Source organism: Poromitra crassiceps, assembly GCF_964638095.1.
Source record: "Poromitra crassiceps genome assembly, chromosome: 21".
NCBI classification, from domain to species: Eukaryota; Metazoa; Chordata; class Actinopteri; order Beryciformes; family Melamphaidae; genus Poromitra; species Poromitra crassiceps.
In genome coordinates this window covers 10,652,478-10,663,931 of record NC_139638.1, presented here as the reverse complement: position 1 = coordinate 10,663,931, position 11,454 = coordinate 10,652,478, and the positions used below count along the sequence as shown (strand labels likewise).

Below are 11,454 nucleotides of genomic sequence, written 5' to 3'. Positions count from 1 at the left end.
GGAGTGTGATAAGTCCACAGAGCCGTGGCTTGGTCTGGTAAGGACATCTATATCTTCCTCCTCTTAAGGCGCGTGTCAGCGAGGCCGCTGACGCACTGAGACTCCTCCAGTTCTTTGATTCTCTGACGCAGAGCCACAATCTCTGTGTTCTTCTCTTCCTGGAAGAACTGCAGCTTCTGAGGAGGACACACATGCACAGTTCATCTGCAGCTTCTGAGGAGGACAGGACACACATGCACAGTTCATCCAGACACGCTGAGACACATTCACACAGACAGCTCAGCTCTTACATTTGTGCAGTCGCAATCTTGCACTTAAATGAGCAAACTTACGTATGTATGTATGTATTATGGCTGCACAATTAATCGTATTTTCATCGTCATCACAATATGAACATGCGCAATAAACACATGGCAAAGACTGCCTGAAACGCAATGAATAACAAAAGTGGTTTTATTTACATGCGTCATGCATTCCCACTCAGCATCTGATCATTTTGTCTTGTGTTGTAAATCCAGCGTACAACTTTCCCTTGCAACAGTGCGCTCCGCCCCTCTGCCGAAGCCCAAACACGCTGTGTGTAGTTTCAGCTAGAGTCAGTGTGTATTTCATTTCTTTATTCAGTGGGCATAGGCTATGTTTGGGGTCTATGTTAGCATTATTAAAGCAGAAAGACATAGGAACTGTATAGCTAATATGCATACTTTAATATCTGTTTATTTATCGCAAGTCGTATCGCCATCGCTATATTGAACAATGTTATCGCACATCGCAGATTTTCCTCATATCATGCAGGCCTAGAATGTATGTATGTATGTATGTATGTATGTATAATTTTCTTTGTACACTGTTGGCCTGACTGAAATTAATATTCAGACGGTGACAGGGTCGGTTTTTTGAATGAGGTAATTAGGGCCGACTAAATGAGCCAATTAGTGGCCGAAATGAGTGAAAACAGGTTCAACACCTCGGAGAGCTCCATCCATTAGCTACTGATGGCGCACACCTGAGCGTTGTTGGAATCAGCCAGGGAAGTGGTCTATATAAAGCCCTCTGGGGAGAGAGAGGAGAGGCTGCTTGCCAACTCTGTGAGCGATGCCTGACTAAATGGCCAGTGATTGTGTTGCTCCAACGGGTATCAGAACTAGTTATAATTATCTACTAGGGCTGGGTTAAACAAAAATCGATATATCGATATTGAATCAATATTCATGTGAAGGAACAAGTATCGATACATAAATCCCAGTATCAATCTTTTAACACGTTGAGTGCCAAGGACGAGATATCTCGGCTTACATAATCCAACCGTTGAGTGCCAAGGACGAGATATCTCGGCTTACATAAACATTTTTTTTTTTTGACGGTGGGACATCGATCAACCCCTTTTACGTCTCCTACACCAGAATTGGAGGTATTGAATGTGTATAATCTATTTTACCGACCCACTGAGTGTCGACATGTCTCTCCACAGTAGAAAGAGGCGACCCAAAACTGGACGGAAAAGCGCGAGCAAGCCGTTCTCATACTGTAAAATTGATGGCAAAAACGCTTTCACTTTCGCGCTGATGCACAGCGGTGGCAACGGTGGGGGGTTCCAAGAATAGATTGGATGCCCACTTTGAAACACGCAGCATAAATATGACCAGAATCGCATCAAAGCTCTCAACCAAAACTCCACGAAACGAGCGAGTCCACCCAGACTTCCTCAAACAGCGGCCGCTCAAACAGGCAGCAGCCAGGCAGCAGCAACTTCGTTGTGACACGCCCGCTGGAGAGCCAGGGAGGCAGGAGGAGAACACACACGGAGGGAGGAGTTGGAAGCAGAGGGGGGTTTCCTGCTGTTATGGAGGAAATTACTGTTCAAAACTATTGTTTAGATGTCTGACTCTTACTGATGCCAAAAATGAATGGTTAAAGTGACTGTTCTATCGAATTTCACAAAAAGCCGTTTATCTCTGAATAATTTTTCTGACGCTGAAACCATGCTGTATTCAACTGCTAATGCTTACATAACTACTAACTCTACAAACGAACTCTTTTAGACAGAGAAAGCACACATTCTATTAGTTCTTTTTAGATGATTGGTGTTCACGAAGTCTTAACAGAAAAGAATCCTCGGCTCTTGTAAAATGAGCCAGAATCCTCAAAAAAAAAACTGGCACAACCTACCTACAGCATTGAAAAAAGGGCTGGCACTCAATGTGTTAAAATGCATTTTGCTTTTTTTTTTTTTTAATAAACATAGGCTATAATATTATAGGCTGTGTGTGGTAGTAAAAAACATAGTTTCAAGTTGACATTTATTTATGTTTGTAGTTGAAACAAAAACATAAATACTGTAGGCTACATGTGCATTGTGCATGCACCATGAGCCAGATGTACAGACCGCAAATCTGTTTGCACTATAATGTTTGTGAACTGGAAATGTTCATGAGCTGTATTTAAAATTTAAAAATTTGTCTTAGACCTCCCAGGCCAGGCAGAACCATCATGCTCTGGCCCCAGGGACACATAATCACCAGGTCTGGGCTAGAGGGAGAGCGAGAGAGAGAGAGAGAGTGAGTGACCGACCGAGAGAGAGAGAGAGCGAGTGAGCGACCGAGAGAGAGAGAGAGAGACCGAGAGAGAGAGAGAGAGAGAGAGAGAGAGAGAGAGAGAGAGAGAGAGAGAGAGAGAGAGAGAGAGAGAGAGAGAGAGAGAGAGAGAGCTCACCCTCCTGAAGACACTCTGGGACTGAAAGCCGGAGTCTTGCTGCTGCTGCTGCTGCTGCTGTTGGTTCCTCTGGACTCTGGCGAGCTTCGCACCAAACTGACAAAAGAGTGACAGATGTTGTCTTCAGCATACGGAACAAAACATCAATACGTCTTGTAAAGCACTCAGATTACAACTTTTTAACAGTTATACTTGTATCATCTACATCAGGGGCACTCAATTAAAATTCATAGAGGTCCAGTTAGAGAAAATGTCCTCAAGCAAAGGTCCGGAACATTGTAACGTACAGTAGCTTGCGTTATGATTCAGTGCCATTGAACTTAGGCTACTTCAATGATTGAAGTAGCCTAATGGTACAATGTCTGTATGTAGTCAGCGACTGACTGTTAAATCAAAATAAACATCAACAATGTTTATTTAGTTTTCATATTTAACTGGATTAATTATAAATAACTAGCCTACAATAATAATAAATACATGTTATTTTCTCATTTCAAGTAAAATAATGGCTGCATTTAAAAATAACATACAACAGAGTGCTTTGGGAAAATGTGCATCTTAAAAGTGTTTTAATTTGAGAAAGAAAATCTTCTTTTCTTCCTTTAACTCCACCTTTTCTCTTGAGAGAAGTGAGCTCCCTATCTATCTATCTATCTATCTATCTATCTGTCTCAGTGTCTGTCTCTATCTATCTATCTATCTATCTATCTATCTATCTATCTCAGTGTCTGTCTCTATCTATCTATATATCTATCTGCCTGCCTGCCTGTCTGTCTGTCTGTCTGCCTGCCTGCCTGTCTGTCTGTCTGTCTGTCTGTCTGTCTGTCTGTCTGTCTGTCTATCGATCGTTCGCAATGCAAACGTCACATGCCGTTGGGCAGTGAATGTGTGAGTGTGCCCTCAGTCTGGATTTGAGTGTGTTTGCTCCTGTGGCGCTTTCACAGACAGGTTAGGATCGCATCGCACTGACATACTGCCTGGTTTTGAACTGCCCGTGAGAACAATGAATGAACATCTAAGAGTCTGCCTGCTCCGGATTAAAACGAAATCTTTGTTTTTGCGGTCTACTCGTTTCTTTTGAGCACACCATGTTAAATGACTCTCGCATATCTCCGTGTCTGACAATCTCTCGCCTGCAGCACTGGAACCGACTGGCGACTGGAACAGGCAGAATCGAATCGGATATTTGATTGGCTCAGTAGCATCACGTGTGATGATTTACAGCGCATGCATTGGTCTGTGAGCTTCCTGGCAGATTAAACCAGTAGCCTACCGTAAAGGGTAGAAAAGCATGTGCCGGCTCGGTGAAATGTAACAATTCTCAATGATTTGTAGGTTATAGTGCTCGGTCCGGATAGGACGGCGTCTGGGTCCGGATGCGGACCGGAGTCCGGACTTTGGGGATCGCTGATCTACATGGTTTCCTTTTTGATCACCACAATAACTCAGTGCAGATCTCATTTATTGTGTTCAGGCCTTCTTTCTTCTGTATCTTTTGGAACTAGAGGTTTGGGCTGCTCCCAACACAACTCCTGAAAGTAAAGCCACAGACACATCAAGCCAACGGGTCTGGGCCGTCGTCTGTTGGCCTCGTTTTTTTGCGGTGTGTCGGCGGCTTTTCCGGCAGATTGCCGTCGGTGAGAGAAATCACTCTCTGATTTGCTGGTCAGCTGGTTCATGGAATCAAGAGAGAGAGAGAGAGAGAGAGAGCAAGAGAACAGAGATCACGCACAAAACCTTCTTCTCATTTTGAAGCAGTGCAGCCGCTTCTATAAGTAACGTGTGTCCATCCGTCTGTTTTCACCTGAGGTGACATTTTCACCTAGGCTCCTCCCCCAGCTCGACAAGCCATCAGCTTGAAGAGTTTGAGCCAAAAATAAGGTGATTTGTCAAAATCAAATACGGTGAAAAAAACACAGCTACACGTGAAATAACTTAAACATGACAAAACTGAGTGGAGGGGGGCTTTAAAGCAGAGTGGTTATTAGTCTATACCTCCATCTGTATCTTGAGAAGTTCACTCTGCCTCTCTCTCTCCTGCTCCCTCAGCCTCTTCTTCATCTCCTCCAGATCCACATCTTTTCTCTCCAGCAGCGTCTCCACTTCGGCATCTTTAGCTTCCACTGTCAAGATACAAAATCAACACCAGCAGGCTCAGGGTAAAACATCTATGTTTGGAGGCTATTCTATGTCTCTAGATGCATAATTGGCTTGTAAAATGTAAACGTGGCAAATAAACTTTCAATAGACCCTTTTCACGGGGGCCGTTTTGTGTCGAAAAGGCAGAATAAACACAGGTGCAAGCAAAAACACTAATGAGGGTTTTCAAATTCCAATCATGGAAGTTTGAAACCCTCATTAGTGTTTTGCTTGCACGTGTGTTTACCCTGCCTTTTCAACACAAAATGGCCCCCGTGAGAAGGGTCTATTGCCCCACTCGATGTTGCCATGGAGTACTGCAAGGATTAGGAATACCTGCCTAAGACACGGATTCCAGTTCCCTCGTCTCAAAGTCAAACAGGATTTTTGTATGGGGATTTTGGTTAAATGTCTGAAATAAGATCTGTGGATAACAAAAGCTTATGAAACAGCAAACTTTGTGTTCAGCAAGACAATCTTCACAAATGAGGACCACTTTTGTGATTTTTGAAGTGAAGATGTGATTTTTAAAAATCGTGATTTTCAGAAAACGCTTAAAAAAATAATAAAAGTGCTCCCCAATGTTCACAGTTTCATAAACTTTTGTTAACTACAGACCTGATTTCAGACATTTAACCCAAAACCCCATGCAAAAATCCCATTGACTTCTCGACGAGGGAACCAGGAATCTCTGGGTTGGCCTACACACTTTAAGATATATAGTCTTATAGTAGCATCAACACCTTCTTTGTCTCAGTGTACATGTATATTTGAGAGGCAACCTCCTGGTGTCTGTCTCCTGGTGTCTGTCTCCTGGTGTCTGTACTACGACTCGGGGGCTTACACTGATTCAGGGTTTCCTTGTGGGAATCCTCCAGCTGGCTTCTGTACTGCCGTTTGGCAGTCTCCAGCGCCCTCTTGTGGCTCTCTGCCTCTGCTCTCATCTCAGAAACCAGCCTCTGCACATCAGCCTCTCGCTCCTGACAACACAGACCACATCACTGACACGAGGACTGGATGTTGAAAAATAATACTCGTGCTATTTTACAGATTTTTGGAACCGTTATCAATTTGAAGGTTTTGAAAGTCACTGAAAAAGTTGAAAAGAAAAGATTCTTACAATAACAATGCAGGATTTCTTCTAGTTTACAGACATTTGTATACATAAAAACTGAGCATACTCATTCTGAAGTGCAAATGGCATGTACAAATATCAACAAAAAGTTAATCACTTCAACTACAACATGATGAAATAACTTTTAAAAATTCATTATTTTATGACCAGTATCACATCAGTCTGATGCATTCAGCTGAATCCTAGATAAAACAAATTCAGTTTTAGTGATAAGTAAGATGTCCCAATTAATTGGATCGGTCTCCGTCTGTCTGTTAGTCACACTTCAACGTTGACTTTGTGCCGCTAGGGGGCAGCATTGACAAGGAATGGGACTCACCCAAGGGTGGATCTACATCGCCGTTTACTATTGGCTTGTTATGTAAGTGTTTACACTGCTTCAGTTCAGTCCTCACCTCTGCCGTTCTCTCATTCTGTTGTTTCAGCTCTGCCACTATGTTCCTCAACTTCTCATTATCCACTGCAACATAAACATGCTTAGGGTCGTCACAAGATTAACACAAGAATGAAGAAATGAACACAGGCAACTTACCTCTGAGGTTACACTGCTGCCTGAGAGTCTGCTGGAGTCTGTTCACAGTGACTAGCATGCTGTCTCTCTCTGCAACATATAGAGGTGGGTCAGATACCATCTGAAACGTTGAATGGTTTTGATTTTGCCACATAAGGCAATACAGAGCATCAGAAAGTTCACACAGTCACCAGAAGCATTTTTAAGAGTACAGCACATTTTTCTGTGGTTGACAAATTTACCTGACACCCTCTGAATGTGGTAAACCTCACCCATCTGGTAATCCATGCGAATTAATATAAAGTCATTCGCATGGATAGTTCATAAACAGTATTTGACAATTGACAGTAGGTCTGACATATTGCAATCATCATCTCATAATTGCTGTCGTTATGAATTCCATCAGATTTTTAATTAAGTCACACACATCAGGTCACAGGTGACAGAGCACGTTTTTAATTTTAGGATTTACGGATGAACTAGGTTTAATTATTTTATGTTATTGTTTATTTATTTTATTTGAGGGGCAATGCTGTAAATGTGCCAGCGTTAGCGAGATGGCTAATTTTCAACTGCTGTCCATCAGAACTCCAGTTCGATTGCCAGTGCAATGCACAGATGGACACACACACACACGCACACGCGCACACGCACACGCACACGCACACACACACACACACACACACACACACACACACACACACACACACACACACACACACACACACACACACACACACACACACACACACACACACACACACACACACACACACACACACACACACACACACACACGTTGATGGTGGGACTCTGAGGAAACCGAGCACCCGGAGGAAACCCACACAAACACATGGAGAACATGCAAACTCCACACAGAAAATACCTGGGACGGACCGGGATAAGAACCCGGGACCTTCTTGCTGTGAGACAACAGTGCTAATGCTAAGCTAACCACTGAGACACCCTGCCGTTCGAGGTGTATTTAAGGTGGGGTGAGAAATTAACTGTAGTCGCCATCAATCCACTAAAAACACTAAGGTATGACAAAGTCTCCACTCCCATATATAGTAATAATGACCACTAATAACTTTCAAACGCATTTGGATCAACTAAATTGAGGCACGTAGGCCTACTTTTCACTGATAAATCTTATTTGGCCATATGATAGATTAAGATACAGGTCACCAAACGGGGGACGTTGGTCAGGAGGTAGAGCGGGTCGGCCAATGACGCAAGGGTTGGCGGTTCGATCCCCGCTCCCTCCCAGCTGTTGTCGTTGTGTCCTTGGGCAAGACACTTAACCCTCCTTGCCTCGTATGATTGGTATGAATGTAGACATGAATGATGGTGGTCGGAGGGCCCGTTGAGCGCCGATGTGTGGCTGCCACGCTTTCGAACCACCGGTACGAATGGTGTGAACGAATAATGATTCTGTGAAGCGCTTTGAGCACTTGGAAAGGCGCTATATAAATCCAATCATTATTATTATATTATTATGTGTGTGCTCCCTGATATGATTATTTGGCTTACAAACAGGTTTCTAGTGGGTTAATTTTGCTTGATTTGCTGCCGGTCCATTCCAATGACATTAAACTATCAAATACGGATCCACTTCTTAGGCCAAAGTAATGAAGTGCCACACCTAGTGCCACACCTAGTGCCACACCTAGTGCCACACCTAGTGCCACACCTAGTGCCACACCTAGTGCCACACCTAGTGCCACACCTAGTGCCACACCTAGCCACACCTAGCCCTTCCCAGTTGATGCCCATAAACCAGCTGCTCTGGTCTGGCAGGGAGGCCCTATTCTATGACAGTAGTTAAGATGACTGGTAAATGTTTAAAAATTCAGGATTTCATTTCCTGAACTGGAAACATAATGACAAGACATGTCATGAAAAGTGTCATTTTACAAAATTACCAACAGAGGGAGACGTACACCATACATGAACTGCTTAGGACCATGACATTAGAAAAACTATATCAAATTAAACACATGGTTTAAGAATAATGAACCAAGAAACTCACCCTCGATCAAACTTTTCTCTTTGGTCATATAAAACTTCATGACTCTGTTGACATCCGCCAGCATTATCTCCAAAATGTTGTTCTTGCCATTCGTTTCTGTAATTGTCTGTTTGGCAGGGGGAACAGGACAGTATAACGTTACGGTAGAAGATAATACATTTTGTGGAGAAAATGTGTGGATAGCTGTAACGTAACGCTAGTTATTTAGTACTTTGTTAGTTTTTTTTTTTTTTTTTTTTTTTTTAATTCAATAAACAAAGTCTGGCATTAATAAACAGTACATTATACAAAAAAATTCAGACTAAACATTTACAAAATTGGAACAGACAATCAAATAAACAACAAAATAAAATAAATAAAGCAAAAACATTAAGTCAGAGTTCTAAACAGGAATCAGGATATGCATGTTTTGGTACACACTCCATGCTTGTTTGGTTTTAACATGTTTCAAGGCTTTCTTAAATTTAGTTGTCTCATTCATTAATACTAAGAACAGGGGTCTGGCATTTTGAAATCTACATCTAAGTGTCTTAGGCCCTCTGTTGTTTTTAATCTTTATAAACGACCTCCAAGCTGCTTGTTCTGTAAATCTGTTCTTGTACGCAGATGATTCAGCCATCCTAGCCTCAGATGAGGATGTGGTCAAGTTGAATGCCACTCTCATCAGAGAATTCAACAACGTTAAGACCTGGCTCTCTGATAACAAGCTATCCCTTCATACAGCCAAAACTGAATATATCTTGTTTGGTTCCCAGCCCAGATTACACAAACTTGGCTCACCCAGTATTTCTCTTGGGGGCCAGACCTTTACTGCTAAACCCTCAGTCAGCTACCTTGGCTGTCTGCTAGATCGCAGTCTGGGCGGCGAATCCATGGCTCTTAAGACGATAAGCAAGGTGAATGGCAGAACCAAGTTCTTGGCCAGAAAAGCGCAGTTTCTGGACCCGGATAGTCTTCACCTACTAGCAAATTCACTGGTCTTATGTTGTTTTGATTATGCGATTGGCTCATGGTAGTGGCCTAACCATAGCCCTAAAAAAGAAGCTGCAGGTTTCTCAGAATAGGCTAGTCAGGCTTGTCTTGGGGCTGTCTACTCTGCGATGGACCATGTTGGTAAACTGCATTTCCGGCAGTTGGGTTGGCTCCCTCTGGCAGCCAGGTCAGTTCAACTACAGCTGAACCAGGTGCACAGCATCTATATCAACAGAGCCCCTGCGTACCTTTGTAAGCTCTTCCAGAAACGTAGTGAAGCCCACACACACCTCACCAGAGCCAGTATTGCAGACCTGACCGTGCCCACGTTCACCACCGAAATGGGTAAATGCTCTTTCAAGTTTGGGGGAGCAGTTAATTGGAACTCTCTACCCCTAGCTATAAAAAGCATCTCCAGCCATCCCATTTTTAAGATAAAGGTCAAAGCATGGCTTTTAGATAATGTTTCAGAATATAATGGTCACCTTTTTTTAGTATTAACTCTTGGTGTGTTTATGCTGTAGGTAGTGTAGCTTAGGATGCTTTATTTATTTTATTTATTGGTGTTAATTGGTGTATTGTATGTATTTGTTACTATGTTGTTTGTCCCAGTCCAGGGACCACAGTGGAAATAAGTCGAAAGACTTTCATGTGTCTGTAACCCTGACGCTCTGATTAACTTGTTGTAACTTGTTTTTTCCATGATTGACGTCTAATAAAATCAAATCAAATCAAATCAATTGTTTAGCCATAATAATTAAACTATTGTACATCATTTAAATTGTTTTATCTTTCATTATAACTCCAAATTTAATATCATTATATTCCAAATTGGGCGATTGAGGGTCTTTTTCAGATATCCAATTTTGAAACAAATCCCAAAAAGATCTAGAGTAATTACAAACAAAAAACAGATGCTCTACAGTCTCAATATCAGAATCACAAAATCTACAGTTGTTCATATCAAGGTTAAATCTTTGTCTCAGAAACTCATTACATGGATAAATATCATTCATTACTTTAAAGTGAGTGTCTTTAGCTTTGGGTGGGATGGGGAGAGTGAGGTATCTAGTTTGAATTCTAATTCTTAGCTCTTCAGGATAATCTTTTAACAGGTTTTTCCTTTTTATTGGTAAAGGGAAGATTACAGAAGTAAGAGTACTTCTTATAAATTTGTTTGTGCATTTTTTCTCCTTAAATCTGATACGTCAATACACAGTGAAGGTAGCTGTGGAACCAAAACATACAGCAACAACATCCCTTTAACCGTATTCACCATTGCTTGTGCAATCGCCTTAATAACCACGAGTATTGTCTTTTTGTGCAATTCACATTGTATTTATCATAAACGTATTATACTCGAGAAGATTACCATTTGAATCCATCAAATGCAAAATCGACCAAATACCTTTCTCCACCCAGTCACAGTAACACAAAGATTTTATTTTAAACAAAATATAACGATGATTCCAGATCGGTGAATTATGTGGAGTAAATTACGTTTATAAATCAATTTCCAATATAATAATACCTGCTGATGAAATGTAGACAACTTCATAGGTAATTTAGTTATACAGAAATCACAACTCAACATAAACTCTATTCCACCACACTTTTCAAAGATTTTAGCCGGGATGTTGAACCAGAAACCATCCATATCTTGTAAAAATTGTTGTAACCACTTCAGTTTTATCTACTAAGTACTAGGATGGTATGTAATGTTACCCGCAGCTACAGTAGCAGAAGCCAAGGCTAAAGTAACGTTGCGGGCGGACAACACTGTGGCAACGTTAGTAGTAATTGTAAACAAGCATGGAGTCTAAAGTTTGCGAACAGTGTTCGTCATAATAAACTGTATGTCACAATTGAGCCCTTTCATTACTCTAAACCGGTTGATTTATTTTGATATACCAAGGTTTAGTCATGAAAGGGCTAGGCTCATATCACTGATTC

The 11,454-nt window shown here is 41.7% G+C and overlaps 1 protein-coding gene across 1 annotated transcript; it reads right to left on the bottom strand.

The window, feature by feature from the left end:
- Positions 1-9,638, bottom strand: ccdc152 (coiled-coil domain containing 152; the record flags this gene model as incomplete). The annotated part of the gene is made up of 8 exons (XM_083657306.1): positions 1-176; positions 2,713-2,808; positions 4,708-4,835; positions 5,696-5,831; positions 6,382-6,446; positions 6,519-6,587; positions 8,530-8,635; positions 9,624-9,638. The coding sequence occupies 8 exons, from the start codon at positions 9,636-9,638 to the stop codon at positions 48-50; spliced, it is 744 nt and encodes a 247-aa protein (XP_083513432.1). The 3' UTR covers positions 1-47.
- Positions 9,639-11,454: the final 1,816 nt, after the last annotated feature.